The following is a 21,866-nucleotide window of genomic DNA, read 5'->3' on the forward strand; positions in this document are numbered from 1 at the left end:
CACACCTCTTTTACTAGTCTTTCTTCACTCATTCTTTCCATGTGTCCAAACCATCCTAATATTCTTTCATCAACCCTATCTCCCAGCTCCTTTTCCACCCCTGTTCTCCTCCTCACCTCCTCATTTCTCACTCTATCTAGCCTAGTAACCCCCATCATACTTCTCAGACACCTCATCTCAAACACATTCAAACTCCTTCTCTTTTCTTCTCTTATGTTCCATGTTTCTGCCCCATACAGTGCTGTTGGCACAATCACTCCTTCATACAGTCTCCTCTTAGCATCCATTCCCAAATGTCTATTCCTCATTACACTCTTTAATCCACCAAGGCATTTTCTCGTTCTCTCAATCTACATTCTACCTCCACTTTCACTCCACCTTTCCCTGCCACATTTGCACCCAAGTATCTAAAACTATCTACTTCCTCCAGTCGCTCTCCCTTAATGCTCACTTCCAGTCTACTGCCACTTTCACCCCTTGTACATCTCATCACCTTACTTTTACCCTCATTTATCTTTAGCTTTCTTCTATCACATACTCTCCCAAACTCTGCCACCAACTTCCTCAATCCCTCCTCCGATCCTGCCACAAATGCAGTGTCGTCCGCAAATAACAGCTGGCTCACCTCCCACTTTTCTCCATTTTCTTTAACCATCTCCAATCCCTGACCCACTACCCTAGCATTTACCTCTCGCACCACCCCATCCATGTATAAGTTGAACAGCCAGGGTAACATAATGCATCCTTGATGAAGTCCCACCTTTACCTCAAACCACTCACTCTCTCCATTTCCAATCCTGACACAAGCTCTACTATTCTCATAAAAACTCTTGACAGCTCCTAGAAGCTTTCCTCCTATCCCATATATCTGCATAACCTCCCACAGTGCTTCCTGTCTACCCTATCATAAGCCTTTTCCAGATCCATAAAAGCCAAAAAAACATCCTTCCCCTTTCCTATAGCTTTCTCACATATCTGTCTATACCACAAAGATCTGATCTACACAACCTCTACCTGTCCTAAATCCACACTGTTCCTCACCAATTACTCCTTCTGTTCCTCTCCTAATCCTCTCAACCAAGATCCTCCCATAAGCCTTCCCAACTACACTCAACAAGCTAATCCCTCTGAAACTACTACATTCACACTTGTCCCCTTTCCCTTGTAAAGAGGAACTATACAGGGACTCCTCCAGTCCTCCGGCACTCTACCCTCTCTCCAACAAACATTAAATAACCTCACCAACCAGTCCACCATCACTGTACCTCCCTTTTTCAGACATTCCGCATGGCATCCATCCAGACCAGGTGCCTCACCTGCTTTCATCATCTTAACAACTGCCTTCACCTCATCCTTCCTTATTTCTCCTCCATTCTCCTCACTCATCACTCTCATTGTCTTCGCACTTCCCACTGCAGCAATCTTTCCTTCCCTATCCTCCTTCACATTTAGCAACTCCCTAAAATATTCTGCCCATCTTCCCCTTACTGCCATCTCTTCCATTATCATCTCTCCATCTGCACCTTTTACCTTTTCTTCTCTACTTGATTCCCCTATTTCTTTTTGGCTACCCCCCTTGTAAGGGGGAAAAAGCCATGGTATATGTATGTAAGTCTCTTAATATATTCTCCTTCTCTCTCATCACTTTAATAACTGTGTCCTTAGTGTGTTCCTTTATCTGTTGTTTCACTATACAGTATCTCTAAATTCAATTTTGCTATCCTGAACCTTTTTCCAACAACTTACCTCCTTTGCTATGGAGTCTTTATTCTCTTTATTATTCCTCTTTAATTCCTCATTCTCATCCTTTACTTCTTTTAACTATCTTTTTAATTCTTCTGTTTATATTGGCTTTGGTTCTCCTTCTTTAGTTCTTCCAGTTTATCAACTCTTTGTGTAATTAGTGCAAGTTGGCTGAACCTAACCTCCCATGATTCATTAATTTTTTATAGTTTTTCCTCTAGACTTTCTAATCGGGGTAGGTTGTCATCTCCTCCCTCATTAAATCCATAGAAATAATTATAATTATCTCCACTTTCTATTGCACTGCTCTTATTTATATTTCTAATTTTAATGCCTTTACTGACTTGCTTAACTTCAGCTGTGTCATCTGCACATATCTTGTTTACATTCCTTCTGATGTCCGGGGCCCGTTTGTCCCCTTCCTCATTTCCCTCCATTTTTTTCAATAATTCCTCCCCTTCTTTTTTTCACCTGCCCACTACATCATGAGCTTTCCCCTTCCCTACTAGTACAACACAGGTACTTCCTCATCATTGAAATCCACAAAAATTGTGTTTTTTTCTGGAGTTCCTATCTTCGCTGTCAGTCCGACAATCATAATAATGATACATACATACATACATACATATACCAAGGCTTTTTCCCCCTTCCAAGGGAGGTAGCCAAAAAGGGAAAGGCATAAAAAAAACACTCCCACCCATTTCATCCCTAAATACACTCCACACCCCTCCCACCCTTCCTCTCATCTGAGCACCTCCTGGATGACGGGTCATCCCTGCACCCTGCCCACCGCCCTGGGTCAGAAGCAGTGTCGCAAGACACAGTACATCCACAGCGAGGCCGCTTCATTTAATCGGCGACCCCCCCTCTCCGTCCCCCTTTGCATATAAGGCGAGGACGGGGAAAAATCCCTTCGGGCTGCGTCAAAATTTACTCACACATACTACCCCACCCCCCACTTCCCCGCCCATTCCTCCTCATGCAGTCACAACATCATCCATATACAACCATTCTCCACTCACCTCTGTCTTCCGTCCTCTCCCTTCCTTCCTCAACAGACATTCCCCTCTTCCCCAAAGCCCCCTTCACCCCATCCATCCACCTCATCCTAGGACGTCCCCTCATGTTCACTCCCTCCACATCTGCCTTCCATACCTCTTTTACTAGTCTTTCTTCACTCATTCTTTCCATGTGTCCAAACCATCCTAATATTCTTTCATCAACCCTATCTCCCAGCTCCTTTTTCACCCCTGTTCTCCTCCTCACCTCCTCATTTCTCACTCTATCTAGCCTAGTAACCCCCACCATACTTCTCAGACACCTCATCTCAAACACATTCAAACTCCTTCTCTCTTCTTCTCTTATGTTCCACGTTTCTGCCCCATACAGTGCTGTTGGCACAATCACTCCTTCATACAGTCTCCTCTTCGCATCCATTCCCAAATGTCTATTCCTCATTACACTCTTTAAACCACCAAGGCATTTACTCGCTTCTCTCAATCTACATTCTACCTCCACCTTCACTCCACCTTTTCCTGCTACACTTGCACCCAAGTATCTAAAACTATCCACTTCCTCCAGTCGCTCTCCCTTAATGTTCACTTCCAGTCTACTGCCACTTTCACCCCTTGTACATCTCATCACCTTACATTTACCCACATTTATCTTTAGCTTTCTTCTATCACATACTCTCCCAAACTCTGCCACCAGCTTCCTCAATCCCTCCTCTGACCCTGCCACAAGCGCAGTGTCGTCCGCAAACAACAGCTGGCTCACCTCCCCGTCTGGGGTATTGGTTGCTTGTTATTGTGGCAAAGTAGCATGCAGTCGATACTTTAGGGTCTATATGGGGCGCCCCTACGGACCAGAGCCACACATCATTTTGTCTATGATAGAAGAAATTCTGTTCATAGAGAAATGATGACACTTTTATACTACGACTGTCCCTCCGTTATGCTGTCCCTCAACCCCTTGTTGCTGTCCTGTACCATTTCTCTGAGTATTCTCTTTCTGATTGGGGGAATTCCCTGTGGTGGGGGAAAAGAATACTGCCACCAAGTTTTCCCACTTGGATCGTAAGAGGCGAGAAGAAAGGGACGGGGAGAGGGACTAGGCATCCTTCTCCCTGTAGCCCCAAGGGGCAAATTCCTAAAAATCAAAGGAAAGGCATAAGGGGTGCTGGAGGGCCTCGGGCCAGCACCCTAAGGTTTGGGTCTTTTAATGTGCGTGGATGTGGTACAGATGAGAGTAAAAGGGAAGAGATAGGTAGTATGTTTGTGAGAAGAAAGTTGGATGTGTTGGCTTTGAGTGAAACTAAGTTGAAAGGGAAGGGTGAGTGTAAGTTTGGGAGTGTAAGTGGGAGGTTATCAGGAGTGAAGAGAGGGCGAGGGAGGGAAGGGGTGGCTATTCTAGTAAGTGAGGAGATAGGTAAAGGGGTAGTGGAGTGGAAGGAGGTTTCCTCAAGGATAATGTGGATGAAGGTGAAACTGGGAAAGGAGATGTGGGTCTTTGTAAGTGCATATGGGCCGGGCAGTGAGAAGAACATGGAAGAAAGGGAGGCCTTTTGGATAGATTTAAATGAGTGCATAGAGGGTTTAGGAAGAAATGTCAATGTAATAGTACTGGGAGACCTTAATGCTAGGGTGGGAAATGGTCCAATCGATGGAGTGGTTGGGAAGTGTGGAGTTCCAGGAAAGAATCGTAGTGGAGAGTTGATGGTGGAAATGTGTCTAGAAAGAGAGTTGATGATAGCAAATACAGTGTTTTGGAAGAAAGTCAAGCATAAGTACACATGGGAGAGGGTGGTGGAGGGAAGGGTGGTAGATAGAGCGCTAATGGATTATGTAGTGGTAAATAGGATTATGATAGGAAGAGTTAAGGATGTACATGTGCTAAGGGGAGAGGGTGGGGGAATATCAGATCATTTTTTGGTGGAAGGTAAGCTGAGAGTGGAGGATAGATGGAGAAGGAGGAAAGGGACAAAAGGTAGGGAGGTTCTTAGAGTGAACTCCTTGAATGAAAAGGAAAAGGAGAAGGAGTACGAAAAGAAGCTGAAGGAGGAGTGGGAGGGAGTAAAGGATAGAGCAGAGATGGGTGTGGAGGAGGAATGGGGATGGTTCAAGGAGGGAGTCTTAAAGTGTGCAAGGATGGTGTGTGGAACAAGAAGGACAGGGGGAAATAGAAGAAAGGGTAGTGAATGGTGGGATGAGGAAACAAAGAAGGCTGTAGAAGAGAAGAAGCGAGCATTCACAGATTAGTTACAAAAGAGGACAGGGGAGTCATATGAGACGTACAAAGAAAAGAAAAGAGAAGTAAAGCAAAAGGTAAAGGAGGCAAAGAGGAGAGCAGATGTGAAATGGGGTAGGAGTATGACAGAAAATTTTGAAAGTAATAAAAAGATGTTTTGGAAAGAAATTAAGAGAGGAAGAGGAGGCGAATCAAGTAGGGAAGAAAAGGTAAAAGGTACAGATGGAGAGTTGATAATGGAAGAGATGGCAGTGAGGGGAAGATGGGCAGAATATTTTAGGGAGTTGCTGAATGTGAAGGAGGATAGGGAAGGAAAGATAGCTGCAGTGGGAAATGCGAAGAAAATGAGAGTGATGAGTGAGGAGAATGGAGGAGAAATAAGGAAGGATGAGGTGAAGGCAGCTGTAAAGATGATGAAAGCAGGTAAGGCACCTGGTCTGGATGGATGTCATGCAGAATGTCTGAAAAAGGGAGGTGCAGTGATGGTGGACTGGTTGGTGAGGTTATTTAATGTTTGCTGGAGAGAGGGTAGAGTACCAGAGGACTGGAGTAGTGCCTGTATAGTTCCTCTTTACAAGGGAAAAGGGGACAAGTGTGAATGTAGTAATTTCAGAGGGATTAGCCTGTTGAGTGTAGTAGGAAAGGCTTATGGGAGGATCTTAATTGAGAGGATTAGGAGAGGAACAGAGGGAGTAATTGGTGAGGAACAGTGGATTTAGGACGGGTAGAGGTTGTGTAGATCAGATCTTTGTGGTAAGACAGATATGTGAGAAAGCTATAGGAGAAAAGTGGGAGGTGAGCCAGCTTTATTGAGATAGCAGTGATACACTGACAATGATACAATAGAGTACTTTTATGAGTAATACAGTAATTATAAGAGTGATATGCCTAATCTAAGTTTTATAATGAGTTTATTGTGCGAACAATGGATGGAATAGCACTGTTCTTGTATCGGTCAGTCCTCGGTGCTCTGATGGGTTTGATCCTGTTAGAATGCCGAGTTGCATGGTGGGTGGTTGTGGTGTCAGGTGGGAGGAAGTGACGGTGACGTGGGTGGAACATTAGGTCCTGTCCAAACTTACTCAGTGCCTCACTGTGCTTGTCGGACACTCTTGGCAGGCTGAGGGTGGTGAGGGCATGTTTGTATCCCTCATACTGACCACCCAAGATAATTCTGCACGCTCTTCTTTGTACTTTCTCTAATTTACTCCTCTGTGTGATGTTGAGTGATGATGACCAGGCCAGGGAGGCGTACATGAGGGTGGGGAGTACGAAGGTAGTGTAGACTCCCTTTAGATCTGGTGATGGGGTACCAAGGGACCTCAATCTGCGCAGCATGTAGAGTTTGTATGAGGCTGTCCTGATGATGTTGTTGATGTGCTGGTTCCAGTTTAGGTGATCGTCTAATGTGATGCCAAGTAGCTTGGCGGACTGGACCACCTGAAGGGAGTGGGTTCCTAGTGATAGTTGAGGAGGTGCCACCGCCTGTTTGGATGTACATATGTGCATAACCATGGTCTTGCTGTGGTTAACTGTCATATTGCTGCTCTCGGTCCATGCTTTAAGGTTATCTAGGATGTTTTGCAGCGAAGAATAGTCAGGCTGCCTAATGTTGATGGAAATGCCAACTGTGCAGTCATCGACGTATTTCCATCTATGAGGGGTGTCCATTAATGCATCATTTATGAGGATGAGGAAGTATAGTGGTACCATCTTGGTCCCTTGAGGGACCCCACAGGTCAGGGGGAGGAGGGAAGATGTTGATCCTTGGTACCTCACTCTCACTGCCTGCTGACGTCCGGTCAGGAAGGCGGCTAGCCTGTGTGTGTGTTTTGACTACTTCAGATTATTATACACTGGAATCTTACAGAATGACAGTGTAGGGTCAATTTCAATGGTGTCAAAATGCAATTCACCTCTATCTTAGCAGACAGAATTAGAAATGTGTGCTTTTATATGTGGTTTGAATGTCAAATTTAGTCTAGGTTTTGAATTAAAGTTTAGGGGTAGGAATTTATTGAGGTCAAATTTGTGAGTTGTTGAAACATGGGCCATTGAATTGTGTGACCCCAATGTATTCCTCTCTATATTGATTAGTTCCCTTTTTTTCTTAGTTGTGCATCATTTTCCTTTTATTTATCCTGGCTGCTGCCAGGCTAATTTATTCATCTCAATGCCACAACCCTAGTAGTAAAGTGGTTACAGCCCATCCCAACTATTCCTTATCAGGTGGGATTTATTTTATTCTAGTTGTTGCCAGAACATTCTATCCATCTCTGGTGCCTCCTCAGTGGCAAAGGGAGTGCCTTACAGAGTGTTTACAACAAAATACTAGTCATGTAGTTGATTATTATGGTTTTTGAATTACTTTGTAAACCACCTTTTTCATTCTTATGAAAATTATAAATACATAACATTTAGTTTTGTGTTTATGTCTTTATGGTAGACTAACATTTATTTTGAAGCAAGCAATTGCTATGAATAATCAAGATGCATAGTAGTCACCAATTTATTTGGTTTGTTCTGCTAGGTGAAGTAGTGTTGGATTATGTAGAATTTCACCACCAAACAAAAACAGTCAGACTGGGAGTGGTGCAGTAGGGAAGGACTTGTCACAGATAAGATCTCTTATTGTGCTATTTATATTCTGAAACCAGACAGCTTACCTGTTTCTATTCTGTTACTTTATTTATTCAGTTCCGCTTGCTGGACAACCTGGCTGCCAGTACGAGGAAAATGTTTGCAAGGGTCACATTTGTACCCACTCTCCTATACAATGTGGCAATGGAGAAGATTTCATCAAGAAGATGGTTTGACAGAATTGATGATAAAGTTATGTTGGGAGCTTTACCATTCAAAGGAATGACAAAACAGGTATGATATTGTTAAGCCTCAAATACTTTTTATTAAGTGTATCTTATTGTGTAGATTTTGTGTAATTAGAATTTATTTCACCAGGTATGCATTTGCAGTACCAGATAGTACTAATTCATAAGCTGTATTTATGTAGTTGTATTTTATGGGAAGGGGAGCAATGCTCATGGTGTCCCATCTCCATATCTCATTTTATCTAGACTGTTTTTAAATTCGTGTATCGTTTTTGCACACACCACATTCTCATCTAACCTGTTCCAAACATCTATTATCCTGTGGGGAAAGCTGTTCTTTTTCAGGTCTCTTCTATAATTGTCTTTCTTGATTTTCTTTCCATGTCCTCTTGTATTTCTACTATCCCATTTTATTAGATCCTCTCTTATCAATAATTTCCATGCCTTACATGATTCTATAAATAGTTATCAAGTCTCCTTCTCTTCTTTGCTCCAATGTCTGTAGTTCAAGTTTTGCCAGCCTCTCCCTGAGAGCGTTGGTGCCAATTTTGTAATTGTTCCTTGTATTCTTTCAAGTTTTGTTATACATTTTTTTTTTTGTACTTGGTGACCACATTGTTGCTGCATACTCCAATTTTGGTCTTATCAAAGTGACTAGTATTTTATTCACCAATTCTTCGCCCAGGTACGTAAATGCCACTTTGATTGTTCTTATTAAATTATAAGTTTCTCCAAAAATTTTGTTTGTATGTTTCTCAGGGGACATATTTTTTTTATTTCTTCCTCTCCCAATGTATATGATCCCACTATTCTTTTTTTGCTTCTTCCAAATTCCATTATACTACACTTCCATCTCCCACTTCCTACTCCATTCCCATACTTTATTGAGATTACTCTGTAGAGATTCACAATCTTCTTCAATGTTCACTTTTTTCAACATTTTTGCATCATCTGTGAAGCTCATATAACTTTCAATTCCTTCATCCATATCATTAATATATATAGCAAACATTATTAGGGCCAGTACTGTTCCTTGTGGAACTCCACTAATCACCTCATCCCAATTGGAATGTTTGTCTCTTGTCACTACTCTCATTTTCCTTTCATGCAATATGTCTTCCATCCACTTAAGCAGTTTGCCCTGTATTCCTACTGCAGTTTCTAATTTCTTTAGCAATTTCTTATCTGGCACCTTATCAAAAGCTTTTTTTAGGTCTAGAAATGCACAATCAGCCCATCCATCTCTTTCTTGTATTACATCTTAAACAGAAACCCATTGTATTACATTGTAACACATTGTATTACATCGTAACACATTGTATTACATCGTAACACATTGTATTACATCGTAACACATTGTATTACATCTTAGATAGAAACACTTTCTTGTATTACATCTTAAATAGAAGCACATTAAGTTTGTGAGGCATGATTGTCCTTGTCTAAATCCAAACTGCCTTGGGTTTAGTATACTGTTTTTTTCCAAATGCCTTACCCATCTAATTTTGATCATTTTTTCACAAATTTTTGCTACCGTTTTTGTAAGAGAGACCAGTCTGTAGTTTGTAGGGTCTTCTTTGTTTCTCCCCTTATATATTGCTACTATATTTGCTCTTCTCCAATCTTCTGGAACTTTTCCTTCCTTCAATGAACTGCTTATTAGACTATGTATTTTGTCTGTTAGCTCGTCCCTGCATTCTCTCAAAATCCAGTTTGCCATTTCATCTGGACCATGTGATTTTCTGACATTTAGATTACTCAAGTGATTCATTATTTCATCCTTGTTACTTCTATCTCTTTCGTAGGGGGGACTTTCTCCTCCCACTCGACATCTCTAAGTTGTATGTTCTCCCTTGCAAACACTGATTTAAAATGCTTGTTCATAATTTCTGCCATTTCTATTTCCTCTCTGTATTCAATTCCTCCTTGTCGTAGTTTCACTAATTCTTGTTTGTTTTTCAGTTTGTTGTTTACAAATCTATAAAATAGTTTTGGTTGATCTTTACATTTTTCCATGACATCTTTTTTGTATTTTCTCTTTTCTTCTCTGTGCACTTGTACATGTTCATTTCTATAACCAGTATATATTTTCCAATTTTTGTTTTTTTTGTCTTTCCTCCATTTTATCCAAGCTTTACATCTTTTCTTGTTTTTGTCTTTGAACATACTTTTCCACTCCTTTATAAATTTTTGTCAATTTTCCATTTCTCTTCTACTGTTCCTCTTTGTATATTCTTTCTCAGTCTGCTTTTTGATTTTTTTTTTCATTTTATTAATTTTTTTTTCCATACATCATTCTTCCCTTTTATATCATTCATTTTTTTTTTTATGTATTTTTCTTTAGTTCCAGTTCAACTAATATGTGGTCACTTTTACTTAGTGGTGTCTTATATTCAATTGTGTCCACTATTTCAAGGTCTGATGTGATTATTAGGTTCAGTCTCGATGGTTCTCATTTCTATACCTAGTATTCTCTTGTATCCATTGCATTATTGTATGTTCTATAATCATATCAAGTAGTACATTTCCCCATAGGTTGTCTCCACCTTTCACTGTCATCTCTTCCTTGCAGATTTCTTTACAATTAAAGTCACCCTTTATAACTCTTCTTCCTCCATCTTCCATTATCTTATTTAGTGTTATCCTTGTGTCTAATAACATATTTTTGTGTTCTCTCTCTTCCCACAAAGCCATTTTAGGAGGCACATGTATGTTTTTATATATGACCGTTGTGAATATAGTTTAGTCTTGTTGCAAGATTTTTACAATGAGATATAATTTATTGAAGTTTATTAGATTATCATATTTTTAGGCATATAAAACACACAAATATGTAAAACACACACTAGTTTTGGCAATCCTATTCAAGGGAAAAAAAAAAAAAAAAAAAAAAAAAAAAAATAAGCCAACCCCAGCCCCCTAGCATTATTAGAGTGGTCTAGGTTATAAACTTATTGGTAATAAAAAGAAATACAGCTTAATATTTAAAGTAGAAATGGCCAATATTTCATTAAATTTTGTGACAACTACAACTGTTATTGTAATGAACTACCCATCAATTTATGATCCATAAACACAACATTGTTCATATATTGTACCTAAACTTCTTTTTATGATAATTGGTGTTTGCTGGCCAAGTGGATTGGAATGTCATTGCTTATTGTGGAGGTCAAGAGTGGAGACAATTTGAATCCTGCCTGGCAGCAATAGTGCATAGTATGGGCATACAACATTAAATTTCTTGCTTCAGAAGTCCTGCATAAGGAGACACCATCCTAGACCTTTCCAAAATATGAAACTATATCACTAAATCAGCTGACTTTGTACTCTAATCGCAAGGGTTGGGGAACACATACCTCTGCAAATGTTAAAAGAAAAACTATGAATAATTACTGCTTCCCTTAAAAACATTCCTGGACCCCCTAATTACATATACAGGATTTATAACTAAAGAAAACACACTATGTGCATCCTTTAAAACGTTTCATTTATGAAAATAGATACATACACCAGTGGCTTTTTCCCCCTTACAAGGGTGGTAGCCAAAGTTGAAGGCATTAATCCACTTCCACCAATTTCATCCCCTCATACTCCACTCTCATTCACCACCCCTCCCTCCCTCTTTTCTTGGCTTCACATAAATGATGGGTCATCCCTGCATCTCACCCACTGCCCTGGGTCAGAGGCAATGTAGCAAGACACAGTACATCCACAGCAAGGCCACCTAATTTAATCAGCACCCCCTCTCTCTGTCCCCTCATGTAGAAAAAGAGAAAAAGGGGAGAAATCTCTTTGGGCTGTGTCAAAATATGATTTACATATACTCCCTCATCCCTCCCCCATCCCCCACTCACTCCCTTCCATTCATCACAACATCATCCATGCACAGCCATTCTCCACTCATCCCTATCTTCTGTCTCCTCCCTTCCTTCCTCAACAGACATTCCTCTCTTTCCTAATGTCCCTTTTACCTCATCCATTCATCTTGCCTTTGGTCACCCCCTCATGTTCACTCCTTCAGCCTCTACCTTCCACACCTCTTTTACTAATTTTTCTTCACTCATTCTTTCCATGTGTCCAAACCATCCCAGAGGTGGAGGGAATGAACATGAGAGGACAACCAAGGATAAGGGAGATGGATGGGGTAAAAGGGGCATTGGGAAAGAGGGGGATGGTTGAAGAAGGAAGGAGAAGACAGAAGATAAGGTTGAGTGGAGAATGGTTGTGTATGGATGATGCTGTGATGCATGGAAGGGAGTGGGTGGGGGATGGAAATTGAGGGATTATGTAGGAATGATATTTTGACACAGCCTGAAGGGATTTCTCCCTATCCTCTCTTTTTCTGCATGAGGGGATAGAGAGGGGTGGTTGCCAAATAAATGAAGTAGCCTTGCTGTGAATGTGCTGTGTCTTGCTACATTGCTTCTGAGCCAGGGCAGTGGGTGAGATCCAGGGATGACCCTCCATCCAGGATGGGTCAAGAAAAGAGGGAGGGAGTGGTGGTGGATGGGAGTGGAGTATGTGGGGATGAAATGGGTGGGAGTGGATTTATGCCTGTGACTTTGGCTACCTCCCTTGTAAGGGGGAAGAAGTCATTGGTGTATGTATGTATGTATATATGTATCTATATATTATACTGGGTGCTCACACTCAGTTCTATACCATACATAAATTTAGTCATAAGGAATATATTTACAGAATTATAACTGTATTGGCAACTGACACTCTTTCTCTTCATCGCTCCCAAATTGGCAAGAGCTAGACTAGGTTTGACTATGCTACTTTCAAGACTTGCAAATTTAGAGAAGAACCCAAATAATGCCTTTATATCAACACCTCCAAACTAATGTAGTCAAACAACCTACATATGTATATATTCACCAGAGAGAAATGTAATAACACATTTGTAAATAACACAGGATCCACAGTCACAGTGAAAGAAAAACTTAGGAGAATGTTAACCTCTATATTTTGGCTACAAGCTGTAGCCCTCTTCAGGAAAGTACAAGATAGGTGAAGTGATAAGACATGTATACTCCGCTGTTACAAGGAAAGAGATGTAAAAAGAATTCAGACAGCTTACACGACAGGCTGGATGACCTAAATCAAGGAAAAGTCACGAGGTCAAGCATGGGGTCAAGTGTATATGCCCAAAAATATGATAGTTTTATGGGAGCAAATATCCAAAGCCTCATTAACATAACTATTTTTATGAATTTCTCTTATGATCCTTTATTGTAAAAAGTAAATTAATTATTTCATTATATATTTACTTTTTCAGCTGGTTGAGGCAGAAAATGTTAGAGGAGTGATCTCTATGAATGAAACATATGAACTCAAATTTCTAACCCATATGTCCAAGGTGAGATATATAATAATACTTACACTTTTACTATAAGTGAAGAAGTTTGTATGAAGATAACTTGGTTCCTAAAGCATGGGGTACTCTCTGTTGAAAAAAAAAAAAATCATCTGGCATTACTCAGAACCAAATAATTTGAGGACATCACTGGATTGAAGAGGATGTATGATGTAAAATAGGAGAAAACTCAATGGTCCAAAAGGAGGTAGAACTAACAGGACTGTGCAGCATTTCCACAGATGTACAGCGCATATAATACAGGTACGGTATGAATGATCTGGAAAGAAATATGAGCAATGTTAGGGGAGTGGGAATGGAGTGAACTTGAGAAGTCGATCAAGGATGAATAGGGTGAAAGGGGCTTTGAGCAAGAGGGGAATGTCTGTTGAGCAAGGAAGAGAGAAGGCAAGAGATAGGGATGAGTGGAGAATGGCTATGTATAGATGATACTGTGACGCAAGGATGGGAGGGGGCAGAGGATGGGGGAGAAGTAGGGAGTGGTTATATGTGAATGATATTTTGACACAGCCTGAAGGGATTTTTCAGAGTCTCCTCTTTTTTCTGAATGAGGGCATGGCTAGAGGGGTGGCTGGGGCACCTATTAAGTGAAATGGCCATGTTGTGGATGTACTGTCTTGCTGCATTGCTTCTAACCCTAGGCAGTGGGTGGGATACAGGGGTGACCTGTCATCCTTGAGGAGCTAAGATGAGAGGGAAGAAAGGATGGTGGATGGGAGTGAAATAGGTGGGAGTAGGTATATGCCTTTTGACTTGAATACCTTCCTCATAAGGTAAAAAAAAGCCTTTGGCATATAGATTGTTTGGGAAAATAGGTGAAAGGTGGAAAATAAGCCAGATATGATTTACAGATGAAATGTGTATACATGGGGTGAGGATGGGATAGAGTTGCAGGTAAGTCTTAAAGAAGAGAGGCTGAATGGATAGTTTTATGTACTTGGGGCCACATGTACCAAGGGATGGAGGTAAACTGTAGAGTGAGGGAAACAAATAAATATCTTGAGGGAATGAAAAGTGTCATGACAAATAGGTATCTTGGGGATGAATACAAAGAGAAGACAATGTGAAGGGAAGATTATGCCTATGAGACTGTATGGGGCAGAGGCTTGGATTATAAGGGAGGCAGAAAGGAAATTTTTTAATTGTTTTTGAGATTTAGTGTTTGAGAAATATAGTGGAAGTTGCAAGGATAAATAGAGTGAGAAATGAGGAATTGAGGAGGAGAGTAGGGATGGAAAGGTAGCTGGCAGATAGCTTTGATAAAAGAATACTGGGATGGTGACCAGAATACAATTGTGCTAGTATATATATATATATATATATATATATATATATATATATATATATATATATATATATATATATATATATATATATATGTATATATATATATATATATATATGCATATATATATATATATATATATATATATGAATATATACAGTCAACTCTTATTTAATGTGAGGGTTACATTCCTGGAGATGTGTTAATCAAAATCGCATTAGTTAAACATATATTTCCCATAGGAAACAATGATAATAGGGAGAGTTAGGTTCCTGGACACTGGGAAAGTCTTGTCTATTCTGGGATTTTGTTACTCTGAACTTGAACAAACACATTATTAATACATTTGTACATTACAGAAACAACAAAAGCACACATTCTTTGTATTTATTTGTAGTACACAGTTATTTATTCTATGTGCACACTCGTCATCAGCCGCTCTCGTCACCAGCCCCTCTTCGCCTCACTCGCCTCTTCCTCTGACTCCCGGGCACTCATCGTTAAAAATTAGTTTAACATTAATTGTGGGTTAGTGACACAGTTTTCTTTTTTGTTTTGGTGTAGAACAGAAAATGAGAGTTTACAATCTCTAACTAAATTATTCATTTCTCTTTAACAATTTTTCAAGCTTTTATTACTTATAATCACGGTCCATACATTCAAAAATTAGTTTACCATTAATTGTGGGTTGGTAACACCATTTTCTTTTTTGTTTTGGTGTAGAACAGAAAACAACAGGTTACAATCTCTAAATTATTCATTTCTCTGTAACAATTTTTCAAGCTTTTATGACTTATTATGATGTTCCTTACCTTTAACAAAGACACTTCCACTCACAGTGTGGGCTAGCTTCAGACTGAGATCAAAACAGAGCATAGGAGACTGACCACACGGAGGTCCTCTCTCTCAGTGCTCTTACTGCCAAATTCAAATTGTGTTAAATCGAAATTGTTGTGTTATTTAAAAACTTTCCTTAAAAATTAACTCGTCTCAAATCTAAAACGCATTAGTTAAACTCATGTTAATTGAGAGTTCACTGTATATATATATATATATATATAAATATATAAATATATACACAGTAGAAGCCCAATTTAACGAACTAATTCAGCCAAGGTCCAGTCCGCTAAAGTGAATTTTCCGTTAAATTGAGCGAGTGAGCGTTGGTGTAACAGTGTTGCCAGAGCGGATTGTAAAAATGATACATACCTAAAAATTCCCTAGTGTACACACACACTTATACAGTATATAGGCAGCACAATCGTGAATTGCAAATGAACAGCAATGTGCAGTAATTTGTTGCAACACGTGTGTGTGTATTTACCTAGTTGTTGTATTTACCTAGTTGTATTTTACGGGAAGGGGAGCTATGCTTGTGGTGTCCCGTTTTTGTATCTCATTTTATCTAAACTATTTTTAAATTCATTATTTTCTTTCCATGTCCTCTTGTATTTCTGTCATCCCATTTTATCAGATTCTCTCTATCAGTAATTTCTATGCCTTTCATGATTCTGTAAATAGCTATCAAATCTCCTCTCTCTCTTCTTTGCTCTAGTGTCTGTAGTTCAAGTTTTGCTAGTCTCTTCTTCATATGATAGTTTTGAGAGTGTTGGTCCCAATTTTGTAATTGCTCTTTGTATTCTTTCAAGTTTTTTTTATGCATTTTTTTTGCACTTGGTGACCATATCGTTGCTGCATATTCCAATCTTGGTCTTATCAGAGTGATTAGAATTTTCTTCACCATTTCTTCATCCAGGTATGTAAATGCCACTTCGATTGTTCTTATTAAATTATAGGTTTCTCCAAAAATCTTATTTATATGTTTTTCAGGTGACATATTATTCATAATAATGACTCCCAGGTCCTTCTCATTTTCTACTTTTTGTATTCCTTCTTCTCCCAATTTATATAATCCTGTTATTCTGTTTTTGCTTTTTCCAAATTCCATTTATACTACACTTTTTTGTATTGAACTCCATCTCCCACTGCCTACTCCATTCCTGTACTATATTTAGATCTCTTTGTAGTGATTCACAATCTTCTTCTGTGTTCACTTTTTTCAATAGTTTTGCATCATCTGCAAAAAAGCTCATATAGCTTTCAATTCCTTCATCCATATCATTAATATATATAGCAAACATTATTGGGGCCAGAACTGTTCCTTGTGGAACACCGCTTATTACTTCATCCCATTTTGAGTGTTGATCTCTTATCACTACTCTCATTTTTCTTTCTTGCAAAAAGTCTTCCATCCAATTTAGCAGTTTGCCCTGTATTCCTCCTTGAGTTTCTAATTTCTTAAGCAACTTCTTATGTGGTACTTTGTCAAAAGCTTTTTTTAGGTCTAGAAATGCACAATCAGCCCATCCAACTCTTTCTTGTGTTCTTTTGTCCAGTTGGTGAGAATTGTTGCTGTAGATTTGGTTGGAGCTATTTTGAGTCTGTTTGTGATGAACCATGTGTTGAGTGTGTCAAGGTAAGGCTGGATTATTTCTGCAGCTTTGTCTGTGTTACGATGTGTGCATGTGATTGTTATGTCGTCTGCGTAGGAAGAGATTTGTATTTCTGAGGTGTCTGGCGTGGGTAAGTCATGCATGTATAGATTAAATAATGTGGGGGATAGAACCGAGCCCTGTGGTACTCCGTTCTTAATGTTTCTGATGTGCGATGATTGGCCATTATATGACACATGAGCATTCCTGCCTGCCAGATAATTGGCCAGCCATCTTTTGGTGTTATTGTGCATGTCTGTGTTATATATTTTATTTGTTAGGTTGTGGCGGGGGATAAAAAGCTTTACTAATGTCCAATGTTATAAGAAGTGTTCTGTGGTAGGGGCCTATCTGAATTGATGCCATCTAAAATTCTTTGTGTGAGGTTTATCAGAAGAGTGACCAAATACATACCTCATCTCTACATCAACAACACTCTAATACCACACACAAACACACCGAAAATTCTTGGTGTAACATACGATACATCCATGTCTTTCAAACAACACCTCACAAACATAAAAAACAAATGCACACCTAGACTTAACGCACTTAAGTCAATCACTGGAACAACATTTGGACAAAACAAAGAAACTAATATAACAATATACAAACAATGCATACGCTCAGTGATGAATTATGCGAGTCCTGCATGGGCTCCTAATCTCAGTGAAACACACCACAACACCCTTCAAATCATACAAAACAAAGCCCTAAAAACAATTACAGGCTGCACAAATACATCACCTACAGACCATTTACACCATGAAACAAAAGTCCTCAAAGTCAAGGACCACCTCGACATGAGAGGCACACAAACACTTGCTGCAGCCACCACAAACACATCACACCCGCTACACTACATAGCAGAACACCCACACACACCAAGAAAACATTAAAACAACACCCAAAGACCTTTATTACACACAGATACTCTCTTCTTCCTCCACAACCACCAAATACCAGCCTCCGGAAACATATTCATAATCATATCACTCACCGCTCCATTAACACACTGAAAGACAACACACTGCTGCATGCCAGACCCCCTGATATCCACCCTTCTGAATCCTCTCTCCCACGTAAGGACAGAGTCCACTTGGCCAGACTGCGATGCGGTCACCACTTCTAAGCTACCAGAAGAGGCTGGACGACCGTGTTGTGAACAGCTGCCCAGGATGTAACACTTCACCCCATACCATACAACACATAATGGAAGACTGCATTATACACAATCATGCACGCAAACAACACAACATACACTCTATAAAGGACTTGTGGGGAAAACCCAGTTTCGGCTGTGGCCTTCCTTGGGGAGACGGGACTGCTCGGACAGACAGTCTAGGGAACGACAACAACAACAACAACAACAACTCTTTCTTGTATTATATCTATTAGCCTTGAATAGAAACATATTAAATTGGTGATGCATGATCGTCCTTGTCTGAATCCAAATTGCCTTGGATTGAGCACATTGTTTTTTTCTAAATATTTTACCCATCTATTTTTGACAATTCTTTCACAAATTTTTGCTATTGTGCTTGTTAGAGAGACTGGCCTATAGTTGTTAGGGTCTTCTTTATTTCCTCCTTTATATATAGGTACTATATTTGCTTTTTTCCAATCTTCTGGAACTTTACCTTCTTTCAAGGAACTGTTTATTATGCTATGTATTATGTCTGCTAGTTCATTCCTGCATTCTTTCAAAATCCAGTTTGCTATTTCATCTGGTCCATGTGATTTTCTGACATCAAGATTACTCAAGTGGTTCAATATTTCATTCTTTGTTACTTCTATTTCTTTCATAGAGGGGACTTTCTCTTTCCATTCAATCTCTTCAGGTTGTATGTTCTCCCTTGTAAACACCGATTTAAAATGTTTGTTCATAATTTCCGCCATTTCAATTTCCTCTGTGTATTCAACTCCTCCTTGTCTTAATTTCTCCAAATCTTGTTTGTTTTTCAGTTTGTTTACAAATCTGTAGAATAGTTTTGGTTGATCTTTACATTTTTCTATGACATCTTTTTCATATTTTCTCTTTTCCTCTCTGCACGTTTGTACATATTCATTTCTATAACAAGTATATATTTTCCATTTTTCTGGTCTTCTGTTTTTCTTCCATTTGGTCCAAGCTTTGTCTCTTTTGTCTTTTATCCCCCTACAACTTTTGTTGTACCAGCATTTTACATATTCTTTTTCTTGTTTTTGTCTTGGGACATACTTTTCTACTCCTTTTTTATAGATGTTTGTCAAAATATTCCATTTCTCTTCTACTGTTGTATCTTCTTTGTGTATTCTTTCCCAGTTTTCATTTTGGAAGAATTCTCTTATTTTATGAAAGTTTGTTTTTTCATACATCAATCTTCCTTTTCTATATTGTTCATTTCTTTTCATGTATTTTTTCTCATTTAGTTCTAGTTCTATCAATATGTGGTCACTTTTGCTTATTGGTGCCTGGTATTCTATCTTTTCCACTATTTTAGGTGTCCCCCCCACCCTCTTTAAATCCCTGGAAAATATTCTCATCATCTTCTACTGTATTGCTCTTATCTATACTTCTAATCTTTACATTTTTGTTAGACACAAGCACCCGGCTCCGCCGGACCTGGCTACGCCAGGTGTGCTTGGCCTTCGGCGAGGCGGGCGCACCCAGCCCTTCGGGCATTGATGATACACATAAAAAAGTTAATAAAACCAAAGATTTTCATCTGCCTTTTACTTAAAACACCTTAGAACTATACATTTAATGTAGTTTCTTCTTTTTTCTCTTGGGTGCGAGTTCTTCTTCGCTGTCCTCTTCTTCGCTGCTATTCTTTCTCTTTACGAAATCCTTCAACATGGTTTTAATCTCATCTATTTCGTAGACAATCTTTTCAAATCTTTCTTCGTTTTTGGTATCCTTAGCTCCGATCTTCTCTTCAATCTTCTCAATCTTCTCCTCAATCTTCTCTCCAATCTTCTCTTCGATTTCTTAAATTTTATCCTCCATTTCCCCTCGACTCAAGTAGTTCTCTTCTTCGAAGAGTTCTTCTGGTAAGATCATCGCAGCTACTTCTCCTTCTGTTTTCTCGAACACAGAACGTGATATGCTGACTATGGATTGATCGGGTTCCTCTTCTGGTATCCTTGAGGTTTCAGAGTTATCTTCAAAGATTAAATCCTCCAAAGAAGAAACTTTACTTTTATCCACATCACAGAACACCTCTTCATAAACGCAATTCACCCAAGGTCTCAACTCGTATTCTTCCCCTTTCTTTGTATATCCTGGAAAAACTATGAGGGAATCGTGGCTTGTAACTCTAGAACACGCTACGTATAGTTGACCGTGTGCGAAGCACTGTGATGAATCCAGTAGCACACCACACTTCTCAAACGTCTGCCCCTGGGACTTATTTATTGTCATAGCGTAACAGAGTTTGACAGGGAACTGGTATCTCTTGAAGGCTACAGGGGTGTCTGTTGCCTCTAAAGTAACTCTAGGAAGTAAGATCTGTGTGTTCCTGTTCACACCAGTTAAAATCTTTCCAACAATAACGTTCCTTCTCAAATTTGTTACCATAACTCTAGTCCCATTACAGATTTTCGGAGGGCAAATGTTCCTCATAACCATCACAATTGCTCCTTCCTTCAACCTTAATTTGTGTGGAGGAATGGAAGGGCTATCCATAGAATTGAAAACTGACGCCTGAACGTCCATCCCTTCTATTGATTCACAACCGACATCTACGCTCATGTAAACCACTTCCTTACCAATCACTTTATTGTACACAAACTCGTTAATGATTTCGACGTCGTTGTTCGTGGGAGATATTATAGCTCTCTTTTCAAAGAAAGAGACGTTAAATATGTTCTCTCCCATTCCTCTGTACACTCTTTCAACTAACTCTTCTCTGCTGTCAACTAACACCCCGAAACCTTCTCCGAAGTGACACTCTTTGTACTTTCCTTCTTCAACTTCTGATAATTTCTCTGCAAAGTTTATGTTTTCTTCGTCTTCACTCTTAAGTCGAACGTTCTTTATCAGTTCTAACTCTTCGAAGAAAGGCCAAAAGTAACTTGATTTCAGACAACTGTTCAACTTCTATACATAACTCTCCCACAACCACCATTACACCACATACACTATCACCATCACCCACCTCCTAACAAACCACCCAATCCCACAACACCATACTCATTACCACCCCCCCTATCACACCCCTTCATCTCAATATACAACAAATCCACCACATCAACTACCCCCCCAACCCCTCATCACCACTCCTCCCACTGCTACTACCTTCCATTATCAAACATAATCCATAAAAACCAAACTAAATAACCACCTATTACACCAATCCCACCACTTTTTCCCCTATACCAACCCTATCACTTCCCCTACTCATCACACCCTCCTCCTCCCCCCCTCACCCTCCACAAACCCAAACCTCCTCCCATATAAATCTAATCAAACCAACACTTCCTTCAAACCCCATACCCCCCTTATCCTCAACATCCTCCCCTCCCAAATCAAAATAAAACCATAACCCCCCCCCCAAACCCCATCAAAAAACTAAACCCACAACATCAAATAAAACACTCTTCTCTACACACCCCCCTACATCCCCCAACAAACTCCCAACACTTCAAAACCCAACAACACTAAATCCTCAAAACACCCCCAAACATTCCTTCTTTACCTTACTATTCAAATAAACCACCCACCCCCCCAATCCACCACAATAACAATTTATACTACCCCTCTCCACTCTTTAAAAAATACCTAAACCACCAACCCCCACCAACCTCACACTCACCAACCACTCTCCTATACCAATTAAACAACCCCTCAAACAAATTACAACACTCTCTCTCCAACCCCCATAATCTACCTACTACCCCTCTAACCAAAT

The 21,866-nt window shown here is 39.7% G+C and overlaps 1 protein-coding gene across 10 annotated transcripts in view; it reads left to right on the plus strand.

Annotated features, from left to right (window-relative positions):
• Positions 1-21,866, plus strand: part of PTPMT1 (protein tyrosine phosphatase, mitochondrial 1) — a 108,084-nt gene that overhangs the window by 38,937 nt on the left and 47,281 nt on the right. For 8 of the 10 annotated variants that reach the window (XM_076187451.1, XM_076187449.1, XM_076187454.1 and 5 more), the window contains 2 exons: positions 7,687-7,863; positions 13,099-13,179. In XM_076187451.1, the coding sequence (XP_076043566.1) occupies positions 7,687-7,863; positions 13,099-13,179 (258 nt within the window). Of the gene's footprint in view, positions 1-7,686; positions 7,864-13,098; positions 13,180-14,917; positions 15,011-21,866 lie in introns of all 10 variants that reach the window. The other 2 variants (XM_076187458.1, XM_076187450.1) reach the window with 2 other exon arrangements.

The sequence above is a fragment of the Oratosquilla oratoria genome, chromosome 6, assembly GCF_046742065.1.
Source record: "Oratosquilla oratoria isolate Oo_2021 chromosome 6, ASM4674206v1, whole genome shotgun sequence".
NCBI lineage: Eukaryota > Metazoa > Arthropoda > Malacostraca > Stomatopoda > Squillidae > Oratosquilla > Oratosquilla oratoria.